The following is a 23,453-nucleotide window of genomic DNA, read 5'->3' on the forward strand; positions in this document are numbered from 1 at the left end:
TCAACTACCTCAGAACAGAATTATAACAAAAATTAAGATACAAATAGAATAATTCAAATTAGAGTTAAAAGCGTGGGATGCTTGATATAGTAAATATTACAATCATTCTATTGGCAACTACCTATGTACAGAGGGTTATGAAAGTGAAGCAAAATGCATCCCACGCTTTTAACTCTAATTTGAATTACTCTATTTGTATCTTAGGCCCCTATTATGAGTTACATTCGATCTTCGATATTCGTTGGTTGTCGAAGATCGAAAATCGAATGTCAATTTGGTATTATAAGCGGTGCAACCCTATCGAAATTTTCGTTGTTTACCGAATTTAGAGTCGAATGCAATTTTGCTTTCGATCGTGTAGCGTATTGTGGGAAAACTTGTTAAAGTGTAAGTTGTTTGCGATTATTTATGGTTTTATAGTAACCAAATAATAAATTTATACTAATTTTGTTAATTTTATGCAGGTCGAAAGTCGTGAGTACCAAACAACAATTAGAAAGGCGAATACACAATTCGCAAAAGGGATTTGCACCAAAGTTCAAGCAGCAAAAAAATGGGAGGAATTTACAACGGAGCTGAATTGCTTGGGACCACCAGTGAGAACGGCAGCAAAATGGATTAAGCTTAATAATGGTTTTTATTTGTCATGTTTATAGAAATACATTTTTATTTTCCCTTGGTAGGTATGGGCTGAAATACGTAGAGGAACTGAAATACATATTTTTTTCGAATGACGAATAATTGAATAAAGAAAATTTATAACAAAAATAAAACAGAAACTGTGGCGTAAAGGTTTCTATTTAATACTTTTTAGATTTTTTTTCTATAATATTCTCAAAATTTCATTTCTTATGTTTTCTACTTCTCTGTTATTTGACTCCACTTCAATATCTTCAGCATCATCGTACACAGTGGGTTGGGCAAGTCCTAGCATACCTTCATTGAAAATTCTAAACTTACTCAGTGGAAGCCATTTCTAGGGAGCTGGATGCGCCCCTCAACTGTTTTCTACTTCTAACTAGTTCACTAATCTTTCATCGTCCGATGAATCGTCGAACCACAACTCCGTTGTACTCATTTTCACAAAAAATACTTTTTTTAACTTTTAAAAATGTTGTTAACAAAGAATTTCAACAAAATCGGTATTTCTTTTATTTTGATTTGCTGTATCAGCTGAGAAAAATTATCTATTGTAAATGCGTCGAGCGATCGAAATTCACAATAGTCCTATTCTTCAACGAATGAGCACCATAATACCAAATGAAAATTCGTTCGATCAGCACTTTCGACTACAGTCGAAGATCGAATGTTGCTCATAATAAGGGGCTTAATTTTTGTTATAATTCTGTTCTGAGGTAGTTGATTATGACTGATCGTTCGATTTGCTATTACTTCATTATAGGTCTCTTTGTCATTAAAATTTATTTTATACTTTTTAGTTCGATTGGCAATAAAAGCGTGTTTTTTAGTTTTTTTAAACTATTTTTTATTTTCTACTTTTTAGTTCGATTAGCAAAAAAGCGTGTTTTTTAGTTTTTTTTTTTAAACTATTTTTTATTATGAATGAAAATTATTGTTATCATTGCAGTCAGTGAATTAATGATTCGATATATTCGTGTTATATTTAATTCCTTTCTTATCGACTGTGAGTCTAAAGCAATGCAGTTATCGGCCGTGATAAAGAAGTAATCGGCATGAAGAACTTATTTCGTGGAGGGAGCCTGAGAAACGGCTACCCCACTCCATTGGCCAGTTTTTTTCGATTTTCGTGGTGTGGTGTACTATGAATTCCTTCCACCTGGCCAAACTGTTAATAAGGAATATTATTTGAGCGTTATGCGTCGTTTACGTGAAGCAATTCGTCTAAAAAGACCAGAATTATGGGCCAACAACTCTTGGTTTTTGCATCACGATAATGCACTGTCTCACACTGCACTCGTTCTTCGTGACCATTTCTCCAAAAATTCTACGCATATCGTTCCGCAACCACCGTATTCGCCTGATTTGGCTCCGTGTGACTTCTGGCTATTCCCAAAACTCAAGAGACCACTCCGGGGAGCGCGTTTCGAGTCGATTGAGGAGATAAAATCTGAATCGAAGAAGGTGCTGATGGCTATACCGGAATGGACTATTTGGCATGTTTCGGGGATTGGAAAAATCGTTGGCATAAGTGTATTTCATCGAGAGGGGATTGTTTTGAAGGGGATGAAATTGATTTACAAGAATGAATCAAGACTTTTCATTTTACAACCAAATTCACCTTACTTTTTGCCCAGAGGTAAAAAAAAAAAATATTAATCCTGGCAATCCTAATAAGGATAATGGAAAACTTTTATTAAATTATTATAGAAGCCAGTGAAAATTAAGCTCAAAGATTCTGTTACATACATACATACATACATACATACATACATACAACCCGACCTAATAAAAGTGTGTTAAAAACGCTACAAATATAATTGAAATTATAAGCAATTACATTTTACCACCTTATTTACATAATAATTCAACAATATAAGACATCGACACATACATATGTATATAGTATATCTGCAATAACCACAATAATAATCAGTAAACAGCAACCCCTACCATAAAATAACCTCATCCTCTGCGCAAACCAAAATGGCAAGCCCGGATTGAGAACAAAATAAATAACTTGAGAAAAGATCAAGTAATATAATTAAACATTTAGAAATCTTAAAACAAAAACACAAGAAACCATTAGTAGATTAGTAGTATTTTCGACACCCAAAAACAAAAACTTAAAGACAAAGACAGAAACTTAAAAAACTATACAAAATAAAAACTTCTACAATTAGTAACAAAATATATACACATCTTTCCCGCTAGAACATTTAACAAATGAACAGAAGGGGTGAAAAAAAGACAGTAGAGTATGTAAAGGGAAATTAATAATAGATACAGTAGTAATGAAACAAACACTACCCAAATGCGCAATCTACACCCCTGCTACATAGGCTATCAAAAAGCTTTCGATTCAGTGCCCCGTAGTTGGCTTCTGAAGGTGTTACAAATATAAGGTTGTCAAAAAAGTCTTGCGGTATTTTTATTGAATTTTCAATTGTCCATAAAATTGGTTATAATAATGCGATTTAAGTCAAATATGCGCCGTTTTGTTCGATGACGAGTTCCCAACGAGATGCCAACTTCATAATGCCCCTCTTATAGAAGCTCGCTTCCTTATTGTCAAAAAACTCGGAGAGCCAATTTTCACAGCACTCTCTTGTGGACAACTTCCAACTACCAAGCTCGTTCGCCATGGACAGAAATAGGTGGTAATCACTTGGTGCGAGATCCGGACTATACGGTGGATGCAAAAGAACCTCCCATCCGAGCTCCCGGAGCTTCTCGCGCGTCACCAAAGATGTGTGTGGCCTGGCATTGTCCTGATGGAAGACAATTCGGCCTCTGTTGATTAAAGATGGCCTCTTCTGCATGAGTGCTGCATTCAAGCGGTCCAGTTGTTGGCAGTACAGGTCCGAATTGAGCGTTCGGCCATAGGGGAGCAGCTCATAGTGGATGATTCCCTGCCAATCCCACCAAACACACAGAAGAACCTTCCTGGCCGTCAATCCAGGCTTGGCCACCGTCTGGGCAGCTTCACCGCTTTTCGGCCACGACCGTTTGCACTTCACGTTGTCGTAAGTGACCCACTTTTCATCGCCAGTCACCATCCGCTTCAAAAAGGGTCGATTTTGTTGCGATTCAGAAGCGATTCGCATGCATCCATACGGGCAAAAATGTTTTCTTCCGTCAAGTCGTGTGGCACCCATACATCGAGCTTCTTTTTGAATCCAAGCTTCTTCAAATGGTTTATAACGGTTTGATGACTCATGCCCAGCTCTTGGCCGATGCTACGGCTGCTACTATACCGGTCTCTTTCGATCAATTCAGCGATTTTATCGCAATTTTTGACGACAGGCCTTCCGGACCGTGGCGCATCTTCGATCACCTCTGCATCAGAACGAAAACGTTGAAACCATCGTTGTGCGGGGGAAATGGAAACTGTATCGGGTCCATAAACTGCACAAATTTTATTGGCAGCATAAGATGCATTTTTGCCTTTATCGTAGTAGTACTGTAAAATACGCCGTATTTTCTCTTTATTTTGCTCTATGGTTGCGACGCTATAACTCACGAATGACTAAAAGCAAACAACAATTAATCAAACACGTGTTAGCACGTGAAAAGAGCTTTCGAAAAAGCTCTAGGGTGAACCGATGCGACGAATACAACTAGAACTACGCGCTTGCAAAGACAAGCTTGCGGAAATACCGCAAGACTTTTTTGACAACCTATATTATATCATATTATATTATATTATCCTATTTGGACTAAACAGAACCCTTATCCCATGACAGATAATACTCCCAAAACATTTACATTATTTAACAACTACCATGTATAAGTAGAAAACGAGCATACTCTTAACCCCACCATTGAATGCAATAATAACAGAATAAATGCTCATACGAAGAGCCATATTTCAGGGAGATTCTTTAAGCACCCTATGGTTTTGTCTCAGTCTAAACCCCTTGTCTAACACACTTACCAACGCAACATATGGATTTAATATTAAACACGAAATAGCATCAGAACATATATAAACCAATTCTTATTTACATATGAACGACAGTTAACTATACACATACGTAAACACAGTTCCACTTAAAGAACTACTCAACAGATATAAGAATGCAATGTGGAATTAGCAAATGTAAAACACAATACGTAGAGAGAGGAAGGTGGCACAACCAGAAACAATTGGTAATCAAACCATGAACAATTTACAAGAAAATTAAACCGATAAATATTTGGGATTTCAACAAAGCACCAAACTAGACCACACACCTATTAAAAAACAACTAGCAACACAATGTAAAAAACGCCTCAAATAAATCCTTAAAACATATTTGAATTCCAAAAATCGTACCAAAGCCATAAATACATACGACGCTTCGCAGTTGGTAAAAAATTTTCTTTTTGCAGCGCAGTACCGCTCTTACGTCACACTAGTTTTCTTCCTTTAAAGCCAAATATGCCATATTTGCTTTCATTCGAAAATAGAGCATGTTCCCAAAATTTTAGAGGCTTGTCAACATAATAGTTTGCAAAATCCATGCATTTTTTTTTTGTTGATTTCGGATATTTACGGTTTCCTACGAGCTACACGTCCGCGATACCCATCTTCTTTAAGTATTTTACGTACAGTATCGTCGTGCACATGCTTGCCAAAGAAATTTAAAATGTTTTTACATATTTGAGAAGCTATAATTCGATACTTTTTTTTCACTGATTGCATTATGGTTCGTTTCTCACGTACGGTCAGCTTGCCAGGTCGACCAGAACGTGGCTTTGACACAATTGAACCAGTTGTATTGTATGCTTACACGACATACTGCAGTGATCAGTGACTTCTTTCTATGATTTACTCAATTTCGCGAAAAGATTTGCCTTCATTTCTAAGCTTCAAGATAATAAGTTTTGAGGGCCATCGCTATTTCTTACACACAAAAATTTAAAATAACTCCAAAGTAATGCAGTCACAGCAAAATCAATTACAAACTGAAATAAAACCGTTATTGAATATAAATATGCCACTGCATACTACGGGGAATCCCTGTTTTCATGTGTACGGAAACTTTTTCTGCTTCGTTGAAGATGTACTTAGGGAAAAATGTATAGAAATTGTAGGAAATTTACTTACTAAACCTTTCTCATAAAAGTTTAAAATGTTTAAGTTTTTTTACAATGAATTTATTAATATGTTCCTTTCATTTCTTTGTACGGATACTTTTTCTGGCAAGAGTATGCCATACTCATCCTATCATACTCATTTGTGATCATAGATCTCAATAACATAGAAATAGCAACTAGAAAACAGATGACAAAATATAGAAAGCTACATCCAAAATCATGCATACAATTAATTTCAATCCCAAGAACAGAAGGAGGAAGAGACGTTGTAAACATTCACAACCTGCACAACAATCAAATAAATAAGCTTAAACAATTTTTCAAAACTAAACACCTCACCTACATAGAGCGATAGTTATAGCAGACAGAAAGAGCTATACGGCAGTCATTTACACATAATACAGGACCAAAATATTGACCAGAAAAACAGCTACACCTGGCCACAAAAAGGAGAACTTTGAGGATTGAGGATTTACGATCGCCATTCAGGATCAAGTTATCCTCACAAAAATATATCAAGAATACATTTTGAAAGATCTCAACGTGTCAGATAATAAATGTCGCAGATGCCAAACACACGCAGAAAGGATAGAGCACACAATCACATGATGTCCTGTACTTATCGGTACTGAATACACAGAAAGGCATAATGTAGTTGCAAAAACTCTACACCAAGAAATATCAAACAAACTACAACTGTTGAAAAACGAGCAACCATTTTATAAATACACACAATGCAATATAATAGAAAATTAATATACATACCTATATATTAATAATAATTATAATACAGATATAGAAACCCTAAAGATAGCAACAAGAAGGAAACTAACAAACTCCACATTCATGTAAGGAGTGTATGACTATCCCCGGGAAAAATGGAGGAAGGGGACTTATTGATATCCATCATCTACACAATAGCCAAATAAATAACTTAAGAGCATATAAGCACTTCTACAACCAAGACACAGCGCTTCACAAAGCAATAATACTAGCAGACAAAGAACTAACGCCCCTTAAATTCTACAACCAAAACCTTATTCTACCAAAACATACAATAGAAAAAATCCTTGCAGCATAGAAACAAAAGAAAGAAGAAAAGGAGATCTACAAGCGGAAACAGTGGGATTCATTATTGATATACAAGGCCAAATTATAGCAACAAGAAACTACAGAAAATATAAATATAATAAAAGATTTAACCATCGCATCCGACAGATACCGTAAATGCAACATACTCCTACGCACAAAAACAATAGGATGCCCAATGCTCGCGGGGACAAAATACACGCAAAGACACGATACAGTAACCAAAATTATTCACAATTCTCAATCTAACAAATAACACAACAAGGTATTAGCAATATACACCCGAAACTATACTAGAGCATGAAAATTTCATATTATCCTGGGACAGAACCATATACTTAGACAGAGTCATATACACTGATAAGACAAGAAAGAAAAAATTACACAACTAAATGAAGTAAATGCCCCTAATGACACTAACATACACAGCACATACGTAGGAAAAATTGAAAAATACATAGCGTTTGCACAAGAAATTAAAAACATCTGGAAACAAAACGAATTGAAACTACTACCACTCATAATATCAGCAACCGGAATATTGCACAAAACTTTTACACAAAACCTCAAATCAGTGAGTATAGACGAAATCAACTACTTTTTTGAATCCGAAACATTAGTAAATCATAACACAAAACAACAAAGCATTGTCTCTTGATGTCGATATCTGGGACACATGTTATCTCCAATAGTTTCGAACCCTTCCGGGCTTGTCACAGAGTAAATTAAGGTGGTCAGAAAGAAAAAGTAAGGGCCCCTTTCTAGAGAAAACGCAGAAAGGCGGACTGAAAAAGTCTCCATAGAAGCCTACATGCTACTTGCATCAAGCATGAAGCCTAAACAGGCATGCTAGTCATTTTCCCATACGAGTAATAAAGGCTTTCCCATACTGTGCCAGCTACATTAGCCTTAGCACTTGCCAGAATTCAACCCTACACCTCAAGGTAGCGGAAGTTATAGCATTTAGCAAAAGGTAAAGCAACTGTCGCGTAGCACCGATATCAACGAGTTAAAAACGCCAAAACTATTCATTTTTGTGAAAGTCCTTCGTGCTTGCGTCAAACCATCGACGTCTACTTCTCCTTCGCCAAGAAGACCTCATATTTCTCTCTTTTTGGAAATATAAAGTTTCCACCGCAGCTTACTTTCAGGTTTGATAGTGCTAGCATGTTTAAGCACAAAAACTAACCAAAATGCTTGTCAAATCTCATGCAAATATCATAACTCAAACCCATGTTTCCCAGCATGTTTGTTTTGGGACGCATGCAAATAGTTTTCAATTACGTGATTTTTTCTCTTATGTTGTTGCATTGTAGTCGAAAAATGGCAACAATGTTGTGCAGCTTGTCAGTATCAAGACAGTTTGAATGGCTGCTGGCGCCTAAAGATATCCTTACACAAGAATGAAACAAACGAATTACAGTTTGAATACATCGAACATGCAGTGGGAACAGTTGAAAATTCTTCCAAACACAAAATTTACAATATAAAAACGTCTCATAAAAGGCGACCTTTTTTTGTTACGCCAAATGTAAACTTTGACAAGAAACTGTTTCACTATTCTCAATACTGGCACGAATTCCATCTACCGCCGGCCCGACTTTGGATATTCCGTGCCTGATCTAACCTTTCTCCGGTTGGCCGATGGATTAAGGGTGATAGAATAACACACGGGCAATGACCTTACAGATTCTCGTCCCTCGCAATAGGCTGCGAAATCCATCCAGGGTCGATATTTGCCAATTTCGTCCGGACTAGAGGGCTAGGGCATACAAAAACGCTAGGAAAGTCCTTCGCACCGAAATAAAGAAAACCAAATCAAGTTCCGACAAAGCGCTCTGCGACAAGTAGATCGAAACCACTGAGGTATAAAATTGTAGTGAAAAAGTTGGGTCCACCAACCCAGACACTGCACGGGGATTAATCGCAGAAGAGCTCAACGCCAAAGGGCAAGGGCGACCCGAATTCTGCCTCATCATTCCGCAGACTGCGAATGCTACATAGCACGGGTGAAGTGATGGAGGACTTGCTAAAACTGCGCCCCAACTATATGGGAGAGTGGCATGCCTGACAGGCAAATGCTATAACGCCTCTGTCTCGTAAAAGCCCTGGAAGGTCTTCAAGTACGTTCAAAGCTACGTTGCCATTAAATTGATAGTAAAGATTCAGTTGACACAACTCCTGACTCGCGTCTGATTTTGGCTCTGGCACTGGCTTCCATAAGGTCCTGTGCCCACCCTCGCGTGGTCTTCCTACAACTGCGACTGGAAGCCGATACCCAAAAGAAAAGAAAGTAGGGAAAAATAACTTAGAAAAATCTACGTCACTCTCAAAAGCAATGAAGTAAAATCTAAGAGTTGGGCTTTCCGGAAAACAATAGATTGCTGTGGTCTCTGATCTGCGGGCTTAAAGACCCCACAGATTGCAAAGTTGTCGAACGTTGACTCTGGGTAACGAAGAAGGAACTCCACCGGCGCGGAATAAAACACTCTGTCGTTCAGAAGGTGAAGAAAGTGACGGCTGATGGTCACCGATAAATGAATCCTGTGAAGAAGGCATAACCACAAATGCCGAGTCTACATGCAGCTACAAAGAGAGCTATTTATCCACTATTCGACGAGTCTTGAAAAAGATGCAAAGTGCTAAAAAAGCAGAAGGATGTTTCCGTAGAATCAAAAATGATTTGGCACAATCGGAGAGAGAACAGTGCCGTAATTCAGCTCCTCAAACCCTGCAGAACGCAAAGCACGCTGAAATTTTGACGCCAACGACTGCTACTGATCAAGAACCGTTAAACGCCAGAACAACACTTTCACATTGTGGAAATTTACTTTGAAAAAAATTAATATTTTCTTGAAGTTCAAGGAGCACTTTGTTTAAACGCTGGTTTCAGGATCAGAGCGCTATCGAGCCGTTCTGACTTTGTTTTCAAAGATTAATTAGCTAAACATCGACCACATTTAGGCCCAAAAGGACGGCGCAATTTGCCACACAACGCACTTGACAATCCATTTATTGAACTGATCGAATGGACCATGTAACTCGTAGCCGGCGCCAGATATCATATTCAAAAAATAAACGCCATGAAATTATCTACCAGATTATATGGAGTAAAAAAAATAAATACACAAATATTTCTGTTTTGTATTATCATTTCAAATTCTCAAGCTTTTAAAAAAACAACGGTGAGCACTCCACCGATTGTACGTGATGACTATCGGTGACTCGTTAACGGAGCGACCCGGATTTATATCTAGCCAAGGACTGTCACTCCAGCAGCATTACTCAAACAACTATAAGCGTTCCACAACAGCCGATTCTGCGTTACCGGAGCGCCTAAGGTTTATATTGACCACGTAATGCCAACTCAGCAGTATTCATCAAAAAATAACTGGGAATGTTTTCTGCTATTACAACAATAGCACGCCATCATATTGTGAAATGCAATGCACAGCAAAATAAGACTCATGTGCACTGTGGTACAGCGCATAGGTTACTGCTTTTTCAATGTTCGACAGAACAATGCCGACAAAGTCCAATGTTTCTGGGAGAAAAAATAAGAACTTACCGCTACGTCAGTTGTTTTATTTATGATATTTATACATATAACTAATTCAAATGAGCGTAGTAAACATACGAACGCAGTCAACATACGAGAGCTAACAGCAGGCAGAAGCGTACCGCTTCCACGGCTGTTTGGGATAGTGGGTTCTACTGAAAGTGGTCACAGCTGGAAAGCTGTTACGAAGTATGCGAAAAGCATATTTTGTCGCAAGAGAGCAGAAGCTTGTCTGTTAAGAACAGCCTGAAGAAACATTGCAGTTAAGAGAGAGTATCCCTCATGCTTTTGTAAACCGCCTCCGCTTCTAAAGTAATGCTATCGCCTAATGCGGTATATAGGATTTAGTATTTTAAGAGGTAGACCAGAAAGTTATAATGTTCCACACTCGAGTAGGCTAGTATGCTGTAGACTTCAACGCCGGACCCATGCACAAAGCATTCCCCGTTCCTATTAAAGAAATTAAACATAACAATATTATTAATAATAAAAAGAACAAAATAATTAGCATCTACAGAAGACTTTCAAAAACACAACATACAAAATTTCCGGTACACAAAATTTACCTCAACACATCATCTTCTAGAACTAGCAATCAACAAATAGATGAACCATAAACCTACCAGATTTTCGTACAATAGGCAAAACATACATCAAACCAAAAAATAATGAAACTACCTAGGCTTCTAACTGTAGTCAAATAACAGCCTCCCTACACTATATAAAATAATCACCTTTAAAATATCCTCAAAAATAGGAACTCATCTAACACAACACAACGTTATAACTAACAAACAAAAAGTATGCCAAAAACAGTCAGGGCTGCAAGGGGCCCCTACCACAAGGACTTCGACTCCGTGCCACATAGCTGGCTAATCAAAGTGCTTCAAATATACAAAAAAGATACCAAAAATTATTAAACTTTCTACAGAAAACAATGAATATATGAAAAACACAAATAAATTTAATCACATCCACAAAATAAATAACAACGGAACAAATTGACATATAAAAGGAACATTTCAAGATGACTCTTTAAGTGCTCTCTGGATTTGTCTCTGTCTAACCGTCTTTTTTCTATAAATGGACGACATCAAACTATAAGCATCTACACAAACATACTTAAAATCACTTTTAAAAATCACAGGACAAATAACAAACGATATAAAAATGAGCTTTGACATCAGCAAATGTAAAACACAATACATAGAGAAAGGAAGATGGACTGGCAAACTAACTGGAACTGGAACATTAAACGATCAAATCCTTGAAAACATGGAAGAACATGAAACGCACAAGTACAAAAGTAGACCACGCCTCTATTAAAACCCAACTTTCATTGCAATAAAAAAAATGCCTTAAGGGGTTATACGCAGTTATGACTTTCAAAAAAATCGATTTTTTTTATTGCATTTTTGTAATGTACATATATTCAAAAGTATACGCACGAAATTTGAAGTAGATCTAAGCAATGCTTTCGGAGTTATACCTAAATATGTAGAGATGCTTCGGCACGTTTTAAGGTAGGTATTGAAACTTTAAACGTGTTTTTTTCAAAACGGCATTTTTCAAGTCGGTGTACACGATATCTCGAAAACGGCTTGTTTGATCGGTCAACCGTTTTAACTCACTCTTTAAAGATACATTTTCTAGTAATTAATCGTTCCTTTTGTAAATCTGATACTTATTTTCCATTTTATAATCAATTTACGGCCAAATTTTAACGTAAAAATCGAAATCATTTCTTTTAAAAGCTGCCATTTTGTGAAAATTCACTATTTTGATTAGCCGAACGATTAATTACTAGATAATCTAATATATTAACAAAATTTGTTTGGTTTTTTGATTTCAGATAATCCAATCCTGAGTTACGATGTACACCGTAAATCATCTTTTTTTAAAGGAGGTTCCAGAAATCGCCTGCAGCGCGCTCTATAATCAAAATTTTCATAAATAAAAAATTTTGTTACGTCTTGAAGGATGCTTTTATAACCGCCAAAAATTTTCAAATTAAAATATTCTAAAGTTTCTTCAGGATAAATCCTTGACAACCCGTCTTTTATTTGCTTCATAACTGCGTATAACCCCTTAACTAGATACTTAAAACACAACTAAATTCCAAGAATTTCTGTAATACCAAGACTAAAAGGAGGACATGAAAGTATTGTATTATTATCCTACAATAATAATTGCAAAGAGAAAACTCAAATCCGAGAATTTTCGTTGGATTCATACAATTCAATACAGGAAATTCATACTTTAGTTCCCAAAAATTTAAATTCAAAACTTTAGTTCCCACCAGACTGATAAACGTGAACGGCTTTCTTGGGTGTATCATTACCGATTCCCCTTTGTTTGGTATTCTAAATCTTGAAATTTTCAAGAACAAAATTACCTGCAAAAATTGAACCCTTGAATTCCATTATTGAATCGCTATGAGCACAACGAACTTCAGAAATTTAATTTTTATATATATTAATTTGTTAATAAAGGTATTCATTTAAAAGGAAACTTAGTAAACTTACCAACTCGTAGAAGATTTATACAAATTTTTAGAAGGGGTTCACACAAATTGTGTCAGTTAAAGCGACGACAAAAGCGAAGCGAACCCAAAAAGCAAAATCTATAATCTTTTCGTGTTAGTGATTATATAAATCGAGTACGACTGTGATCCTCATGTTAACACATGATCTTAGCATTCCTGCAAGTGGACAAGCTCTTCCATCTAGTCCTGAATTTTCTGATCATGTTTTCGTTTAGTTCGTTGTCTAATATTCGTATTAATTTTGATATTTAGGTGACACATTCCGAGGATAGAGAGCCCCCGTTTTTCGCTCTATCGTCTATTATCTTGTTCCCTTCAATGCTCTTATAGCCTAGACCCAATAGAAATGTAGCTTACCATATTAACTATATTGGTCTGGTGTATTGAGTTATGTCCATCGGTCCTGTATGAGCGTTCGTTTAGGGCTTATGGTATTTCTAAAAATTTCACTGTAATGTTTTCTGTACAAAGTTCTGTATGTGTTTTGTCCGCATTAGGTCCAGTCCTGCTTGATCTGTCAAGCGCTAAACCGATCTGAGAGTATTTGTCATGATGCTTCTGATAGTGCTAAGGCATTTCCCCGTTAGTACTATGGCAATATCATCCGCATATGATATTAGCTTTGGGTTTTTTTTCAAACGTAACTTCCCGATAATTTCTTCTATGGGCCTTTTCTAGTCTTGACGGACTTCACCTCAAACGCATCAGTGGTGAATATTAATTGTAGCTCAATCTATTAGTATAATTATCAAGTATCAGCGGATATTTTCAAAAAAGAACATATTTCCGTGGATTGCTGGTTCTATTGAAATTACGTCCGTTTTACCCGATCACAGGCTGTTGTTTCAGAGATGTAACCTGTTGGCGAATTTTGTAAATAAGTTGACACCATCACTTCGACAACGCCTAGTAGCAAGGCATGGTTCGGGCTGGCATTGGACTAGAATTTGAAAGAAAAATTTCCATTTCAATTCAACTGTCGTTAAGTGTGATTCCTGCAAGGCCTTGAGTCACCTTATAGGGCTGCCTACATACAACTTTCGTGTACATGAAAATTCTTACAATAGAAAAATTATGAATGCATGTGAATGGAAAGCACATAAATGCAAAATAAATTTAGTAAATAGAATTAAAATATACATATATTTTACATTTGACTTACTTTATCTGATGTTTTTCCAACTAAGTTGACATGTCAGCGCGTTCGTAATTAAAGCGAACTCCTGCGTTACCTGCGTTGCTTTCAAAGCAAAGCAACCACGACGCAGCGCATAACTTGTATATACTTGTAGGTCCAGTCAGGCCTTAAGCATAACAGGGATTAGGCCACATGTTTCGCCGCCTTATCTTTATCTCAGCAGAGAGGAGGCATATGCCAAAGCTCTGCTCCACATCCCCGCAAGGAAGACAGATGGCATTAAGCCAGGTCCAAAGCGGCAGAGGTCGTCGGAACAAACAGGTCCAGAGGCTACCTCGAAGAAGCGGGCTAAAGACGATAAACCGTTTACATCCAAGGCCGCAGCAATAACAGCAACAGCAGCTGCAAAACAAGCAACAAACAGCGCCACCACACCCGTGAAGAAGCAGCCCTCTGCCTCCTACAAGGATGTAGTAACAGGTGTCAAAATGACTGTGCTCTCAAGGGACTATCCCAATAGCCCCTAACAACAGAGTAAATGGACTCCATCCAGAACTTTATTCTTGGGAAAATACTGGTGGAGAAAGACCAGAACATAAAACCGACATTTTTGAGTGCGCAGAGTGGGTACAAAGCAGAGTACATGGTCCTGCATTGTAAGGATGGCGTTCAACGGACTGGAACCATCACTGGTTGAAAGCGGCTATCACTGACGCGCTACCATGGGAGGGTGCTTCACTGTGGACCACAGAGGAATCAAAGATACCTCACCCACGGATCGGAATGAGGTACTTTCCCCAATTCCCAGTCCATGGAAACCCCGAAGATACTGGGCTTTTTGCAGGGGCAAAATAAAGGCTTCCACGTCGACATCTGGCGTACACTAAAAAGAGTTGAAAAAGGCTTAAACGTAACACTGGTTCTATCAATAAACCAGAAATCAGCAGCCAGTTTGATGAAGTACAATGAAAGGGTAAACTGCCGTTTCAGTCAAGTTACCCTCAAGCTGAAGGCTGCACCCGTTAATGCTGATGCATTGGCGTACAAAATGGAGGCTGTGGAGTTGGATGCAGGGAACGAAAGCACTCCATCTAACCCTAACCCGATAGCCAATACATGAAGTATATCTAGGCACATCTCAATCACGCTTAGCATGAGGTTTGCTAAAGAAAAATTCAACTTAGAGCTTATACAGGAACCCTGGTTAAACAGAGGCACAAAACACAAAGGTGAGAGTAGTCAATCCCAGGGCTACGCTAATCATAGATACCAACATTAAACATTTGCAATTTAATGAATTTATGGATGGCGACAGGGCAACAGTACTAGTCGAAGCGGACTTTGGTGGAAAGAAGCAAGAAGTCGTTATTGCCTCAGCTTATTTTCCAGAGGACGCCGACGTGGTACCATCGCCAAATAGCATAGGTTTAGTGTAAGACACACAAGATATTAATCATTGGGTGTGATGCAAATAAAAGAGGTGAGTTACTTCCTGAGTTTTTAATACAAACAAATCTAGCTATTGTAAACAAGGTCAAAAAATCGACCTTTGCAAACGCTATACGACAAGAGGTTCTTGGCTTGGCACTCACTTGATATGATCAACAACTGGAGAGTCTCCGATGAGAACTCAAAATCTGATCATAAACATATTATTTTTAAAATCAAAGGACCAGTTAAGAGCGTAATGCTGTACAGAAATCCCAAGGCTACTGGAGCAAATAGTCAGAGTGCCTTAAATCCAAAATAACCAGAAGCATGCTTCCTATAAAATCGACAGAGGAAATGGATGCATCAGTTGTAAACCTGACTGACTCCATCATATCCTCATATCACGAAAGTAGTCCACTCAAGACAAAAAAATTAACAAACAGAGTTCCTTCGTGGAACAAAGAACTTGCAAATTTTCGTCAACTAGCAAGTTCAAAATTCAACGATGCAGAGAAATGTGAAACATGGGATGAATATAGGAAAGCCCTTACATTGTACAACAAGGAACTGAGGAAATCAAAAAGGAACTCATGGAGAAAGTTCTGTGAGGAACTAAACGATGTCCCAGCCACGGCAAGAACACGAACATCACTGACCAAAAAAGTGACAAATCCAATTGGCACACTAAGGGCACCGGATGGTGCTTCCACAAGCAGTTTCGACGGAACACTAGAGCTTCTTTTCAGAACTCACTTTCCTGACTGTGGGCTTATAACGCAACCTGCGACACTGGTCAAAGAGTTTTTGCGCACACTCTGTTCAAGTCAAAAAGTCCTACTATCTACAGAATAGTAAACTACGAAAGGCTAGAGAGGGCAATCAACTCGTTCAAACCCTTCAAATCACCCGGATTAGATGGTATTTTTCTAGCCCTGCTCTCCAAGGGCACTTTGAGATTAATACAAATTCCGGTACATATATTCAGATCAAGTCTTAGTTTGGGTTATGTCCCTAAGATTTGGCGGGAAGTCAAGGTATTCCTACCAAAGGGAGGCAATAACCTTTTTGAATCTCCAAAATCCTATAGACCAATCAGTCTTACGTCTTTGATGTTGAAAACCATGAGAGAAGAGGTTATCTCGATAATCCCACTCCATAAACGGCAATTCGCATATCAAAAAGAGAAATCCACAGATAGAGCACTACACACAATTCTTCACGATATAGAAAGGGCCCATGACCTAAAGGAAATAGCCCTCTGCGCTTTCATGGACATTGAGGGCACATTTGATAACGTGAACTTTCAAGCAATAGCACTGGCGCTCTCCACTAGGGGAGCCGATCCAGCAATTGTTAAATGAGTAAGAAACAGCCTCTCTGGGGGAATTACCCTAACTGGTACAGTAGCGAAACGATCTCCACGAACAACAAAGGGTATAAAACAAGAAGGTATGTCATACGGAACCCGTACTCAAATTTGTAAAGAGATACAAGGTTATCTTCCCGTCTAGGGAAGAGTGTAACATTAACCTAACATGGATATATGATGACTGACAAAAATGGTACATAGATGGTTTCAAAACGCCCCAAGGAGTAGGAGCAGGAATAGTGGGATCTAGAGCACACAAATCCCTAACACTAAGTAAAGATACCACAATTTTCCAAGCGGAGCTCTTGGCCATAATGGAAGCAGTGGAAATCATATCTCAAATAGGGTTTGAGTAAGTAAAAATTACAATACTTTCGGACAGCCAATCGGTTCTCAAAGCCTTGAATAGCTTCACATTAAAGTAAAAATTCCTAATAGTGTGTAACAATGAACTCAACAAACTGGCCAGTCATAATCATGTCTCACTGATTTGAGTACCAGGACATGAGGGACACGAAGGAAACGAGAAGGCAAAATTGTGTGCCAAAAAAAGGCAGAAGGGGTATTTGTTGGACCAACCCCATTTTTCGGCTTTAACAAAAATAATATAAAACAGGAAACCAAACAATGGATTCAAACTAAAATCAGAGAACACTGGAACGGCACAAGCGGCCTTAAGGGGGGAGCCTGGTTTATGAGGTCTAAAAATTGCATCTCTTTGCGATTTTTTTTTTTTTAAGGAAAAAATTAATTTAGCACTGCAAAGTTTTTTCTATCTTTTAATGAACATTTAAAAAGTATAAAAAATTTTTGTAATGGTTAAAATAAGTTGAAAAAAAATGTTTAACATAGAAATTAGTAGAGCGCTGCAACGCTGGAATTTCGAACTGGCGTACAAGATGCAGCTCGTAATTATTATCTAAAGCGAAAAATTCAAATGGATTTCTAATTATCATGATTTTTTATTCTAGATGAACTAAGAAAACTGAGAGAAATTCCAAAATTTCAACTTTTTGGAGATTTTAAAGAAAAAAATGCCTTTCTATAAAAAAAAAATCACTTCCACTTGATATAAAAATCTTGAAAAATTTTTTTTTATCTATTTTGTTAGTTCAAATAGAATAGAATTTAATACTGAAGGGAACAAGCTATTGTGTGATTCATTTCAAAAGGTTCATACGTTTTTTTCATTCATGTACGCCAATTCAAAGAAATCATAAAAATGAAAAGTCGAGAAAAGCAGATAAAGTTTGTGCTATAGCTGTCCGGTCACAGCGTAACTACCTAACGCTCGCCTTGGCTTTGTATCTACGGAAATATTGAGAATTAGGCTCTGTAACTTTGTGTGAATATTCTGAAATATATTAGGAATCCCTTAAAACGAAAAAAAAATATTGATTTTTTTGACCTTATAAACCAGGCTCCCCCCTTAATCACTCTAAAAAGTTTTTGAACTTCAATGCCAACAGAGCAAAATCTGCTCAAACCCTAGATAAAAAGGGCCTCAGATTACTCTGTAGAGCACTTACAGGTCACTTTGCTGTAATAAACACTTTAACACAATAGGGTTATCTAATACAAGATTATGCAGGTTCTGCCCCTGATGAAGAGGAGACTATGGAACACTTTATCACCAACTGTGAGGCATTAGGTCACAGGAGACACAGAATCCTGGGCTCGTACCTACTAGAGGAGGAAGACCTACAATCGATCCCTCCTAAGGAGCTGGTTCGATTCCTCGGTAAACTAAATAATTATAATTAAGTAATTAGGGACGCACAATAGATCAATCTGGTCGCAGTGCATAAAAGACTTAGCCTAACCCGTACAGCCACTACCATTACCATCTTTATCTTGCTCCAACTCTCGGGTAAAGCCAACCCAGAAGACAGTGCTTTTGCTCCCTCAGATTGTATTTGATGAGTCAAGCCAGAATTGAATTCTGTTAAGTTAAATTCTTATTTAAAACATAGTTATCTCGATTGATAAGTTTGCCGACTCCGTTTCTCCGCACTATCGAAGATATCTTCTTAGGAAACCCGAAATCACCCTTGACTAGAGAGACAGGGTCCAATCTCTGAAACAGCCACCCATGAAATATGCTTCGACAAATATATAATAGAAAGAATTTCCCCAAAAATTTGCGGAATGCTGCTAAGGTTCGTCAACCACAAATTTGTAAGTGCGAGTCCCTCCGGTATCGTAGACACAACCGTCGTAAAACGATAAGTAATGTTTGGTCTTACCTGTTTTTTCACACCATATTGCGTTAAAACATCTATAATGGCAATAAAGTATATTTCTCGTCTGTCTGCAAATCAGAAAAAAATAAGAAATTCATCAACGTTGTTTTAAATTTCGAGACTTATAATATTATATAACAGAATACCGAGCATGAATTACAAAAAGCCAATAAATTCTAATGAAATTTCTGCACTTAAAGAAATTTTCATATTTTATTACAAAAAACGCTTACAAATTGTACCAATATAAATAAATACTGACGTTTCTGTGATTCGACAAAAAGTGAAGTATCGCTGAGTTAAGAGTCTCATACTATGTATCTATTAATTGGTAATAATTTCATTTTCATTTTAAATAAAATCGTAGCTCCTAAATATTTTATTGTTATCCAGAAACAATAAGCAAACTAAATCTGGTTTAATATGAATTCATTAATCGGTCGATTTTAGATCATTCCAAAACTATACATAAAATTACAGTATATCAACTTTTAGTTATCCGTAAAAACCATGCGTAATGCATATTGAACCGGAAAAATTCGCGAACTGCTGACAATCAGTATCGGCCGAATGAGATACTAAAACAAAAACATGAATTCGACTTGACTCTAGATGGCGAGAAGGAACTGGATAAAAGATAAGATCTGCCAGATCTGGAAATTGCGATAGTTATTAAGCACATGTAAAGGGTGTTTTTTTAGAGGTTAGGTTTTCAAGTTGGCACTACTTTTTTCGTAGATGGTCTTTTTGACAGCTGTCACTTGATTTATGCTCAGTTTGGTTTGCCATTTCATAATGAATAGACTTACACCTGAACAACGTTTGCAAATCGTGCAAATTTATTACGAAAATAATGGTTCGGTTCGCGCGGTTCGAAAATAATGGTTTTTGTTCAGCGATGAAGCTCACTTTTGGTTGAATGGGTATGTCAATAAGCAAAATTGTCGCATTTGGAGTGAACATAATCCACAAGCCATTGCTGAGACGCCGTTACATCCTCAAAAAGTCACTGTTTGGTGTGCTCTATGGGCAGAAGGAATCATTGGTCCATATTTCTTTAAAAATGAAGCCGGCCATAATGTTACAGTCAATGGAGAGCGCTATAGAGCCATGATTAATGACTTTTTCGTGCCTGAATTGGACGATGTTGATGTGGACGACCTTTGGTTCCAACAAGACGGCGCTACATGCCATACAGCCAACGCAACAATCGATTTATTGAAGGAAACTTTTGGTGAGCGCATTATCTCGCGCCGTGGACCTGTGGCGTGGCCTCCAAGATCGTGCGATATAACACCGCTGGACTATTTCTTGTGGGGCTATGTGAAGTCGCTTGTCTACGCAGATAAGCCCGAGACGATTGACGTCTTGGAAGAGAATATTCGGCGCGTTATTGCTGACATACGGCCCCAATTGCTGCAAAAAGTGGTCGAAAATTGGACCTCTCGGCTGGAATTTATTCGAGCCAGCCGCGGCGGCCACTTCCCCGAAATCATTTTTAAAACATAATGGCAAACCCTTATCTTTATAATAAAGCTAAATTCTTGGCCATAACATTAAATTATATACGTTTTATTTCATCTTGAAAACCTAACCTCTAAAAAAAACACCCTTTATATAAGGTACATGCGCATGGGGTATTTAGTAGTAAGTTAACGTGTAAGCGAAGAAACGAAAAGTAATAAAGTGATTCAGTCTTAAGGTGAAGAAGATGGGAAGTAAAGCAAGAGTGTTCCAATTAATTTGTGTTTTTTTTTTTCGACAATCCAGTGATCGAACTCAGTGAGATTATTGTGAGGGATTTATTTGGATTTTAACGTAAGAAATTCGTAACAATATTGAAAAAACTGCTGCCCCCATTATCACACAGAGAAAAGACTTGCATAGGCGAAGGTAAATTCAGAACAGAATCCGACAGCCCAGGTGTGCTACTATAACTTCAATGGACTCTTAGGCATCCAGTTAAGGTTTATGCTTGGGACTGCTTCTCTGAAAAAGGATTTTGCCGTTTATTAGTGTTTACCGCCAATTTGAATGCAATTTTAATGAATAAAATTGACCAAAAAGCATTATTACCGTCACCTGCGAAGATTTTTGGAAGAACTAGCCAACCGTGGATTTTACAAGAAGACAATGAGTATTGCAAACTGGTATAACAATAAATTTTGAATATTATTGTTACCTTTTAGACCAGCTGAAGAAAAAAGGTCGTTAAAAAATACCTAGTTTGCAAATGACAAAAATTCTTTTTCAACAGGACAATGGCTAAAACCCATGAGTTAAAGTTCGAATTGTAGCAGCATCTACCATATTCACCAGATTTGGCCCCTAGCGACTTCCACCTTTTTCCAGAAACAAAAAAATGCATGCGTAGAAAATTTTTCTTCAAATGATTAGGTCATAAGAGCTGTGAAAGCGTATTTTCTTGCAGCTCTTCCGAGTTCTCACTTCAGGGATGGAAATTTTTAAATTGGAATCTCGTTGAAACAAGTTTATTGATTTCATTCATTGAATTCAGGGAGACTATACTGTATGATAAAGAGTATTTCAAACCAAAAAATTGTGTTTTTCTTATTGAATCGCACAACTTATTGAACAACCTAGTATATCTCGAAGTTTCACTTACCACCAGAGAGAGATTCCTTCATATTGACCTCCGGCATTGACATTGATTATTTGTTCTCGAAAGTAAACGGTTATCTCTCAATTCTATCTTGCTTTTCACTCCAAAGAATCTACAACATTACTTACTAAATCCATGAAAACTTTATTTACACTCTGGGTAGAGTAGATCTAACTCTCACTGGAAGTGAATGTAAAGTGTCAATAACTTAAGGTTACTAGGTGTAACTTTCAATAGTTTGCTCTCCTTCTCGGCACATACAACCGCGAGCGCCGCGTAGATCCAGATCCGTAACAAAGTCCTTAGCTCACAGCCTGGTAGCACTTGGAGCAAAAATAAAGAATCGTTGCCGGTGAATAGTTATATGCAATAGAAACCTACGAAAATGCAGCGTACGGCATAGCGACGAGATGTCCCTGTATATTAGAAAATCAAAGTCATTCGAATGACGAATTCGCTTTAGCTTTCGAAATATTTGTTTAAAAGAAGCTACACTGTCAGAAGTTTCAAAACAGTTGTGAAGGAAATTGAATAAATAAAAACAATTATTTATGCGCAGTTGTGGTTATTACATTTACTGTCATATGTTTATTGCAGTATTTTATTGGCGGAAGCCGTAGTCGAATGGGTTGGTGCGTGACTACCATTCCGAATTCAGAGTAAAAGGAGGTTCGAGTCTCGGCGAAACACCAAAATTAAGAAAAACATTTTTCTAATAGCGGTCGCTCTTTGGCAGACAATGCCAAATATCTGAGTGTACTTCTGCCATGAAAAGGCTCCTCATAAAAAAATATCTGCCGTTCGGGTCGGCTTGAAACTGCAGGTCCTTCCATTTGCGGAACAACATCAAGACGCACACCACAAATAGGAGGAGCTCGGCCAAACACCTAAAGAGAGTACCCGCGCCAATTATATATGTATATATATATATATACATATATGTATATACATATACATACATATATATATATTCTACTTTTATGTAGAAAACTGGAATCTATTGCATTGTGGTTCAATGACGAAGGCATTAACGCAAGAGTACAATGCCGAATGCTAAGCCTACGAAGGTGAGTAAAGGGTTTGTTGTACTTATGATATAACTGACTGATTTGTTACCTAGATTATAGCTTCATACGAGAGCCAACGAAAAATTTACAAATATAAAAGCATTGTGCAAGCTATCAGCTGCGTTAAAGTCTTAAGAACAATATTGTTAACACAAAACTTAGGGATCAACAAAGTTTAGCAAACTATGCCAACTTATCAGCGTGAGGTGTGCATAAGCTTATCCTAACTTGCTCCACAAGTTAACATATTTAAGCATTTTTAGCATTCAGTCTCTAAATTTTGCCAATGCTAGCTCGCTCTGTGTGATTCACAAATGCACAAATATTTCAAATTGTGCTAACTTCGAGTGCAATGCCTTATTTTTCTTCCCATGTTAAATATTTAACTACTTACATTTTGCTTTCGTTTGCGAACCTTTATCTTCAATAAGATTCGATTAGATTTGTGGAGGGTTAGGCGAGTCCAAGCACTCAGTCAGGAAGACCATTGTACTACACCCGGATAGATTATAGTGGAAGGATTAGAGAAACAGGATAGATAATTTGCTACTTTCGGATGCTTTCAACGTTTTCAGAGTGCCATTAATTCGAATATATAAAAAGTTGAAAGAGAAATCCAAAAATTTCAATACAGAGTGCCAAATGGTCTAATTCGAATACTATGCAAT

General features: G+C 37.4%; 1 protein-coding gene across 2 annotated transcripts in view; it reads right to left on the reverse strand.

Annotated features, from left to right (window-relative positions):
• Positions 1 to 23,453, reverse strand: part of LOC129249943 (phosphatidylinositol 5-phosphate 4-kinase type-2 beta) — a 136,434-nt gene that overhangs the window by 30,514 nt on the left and 82,467 nt on the right. For both annotated transcript variants that reach the window (XM_054889606.1, XM_054889605.1), the window contains exon 9: positions 19,099 to 19,163. In XM_054889606.1, coding sequence (XP_054745581.1) covers positions 19,099 to 19,163 — 65 coding nt within the window. The remainder of the gene's footprint in view (positions 1 to 19,098; positions 19,164 to 23,453) is intronic.

The sequence above is a fragment of the Anastrepha obliqua genome, chromosome 6 (assembly GCF_027943255.1).
Source record: "Anastrepha obliqua isolate idAnaObli1 chromosome 6, idAnaObli1_1.0, whole genome shotgun sequence".
Lineage (NCBI taxonomy): Eukaryota > Metazoa > Arthropoda > Insecta > Diptera > Tephritidae > Anastrepha > Anastrepha obliqua.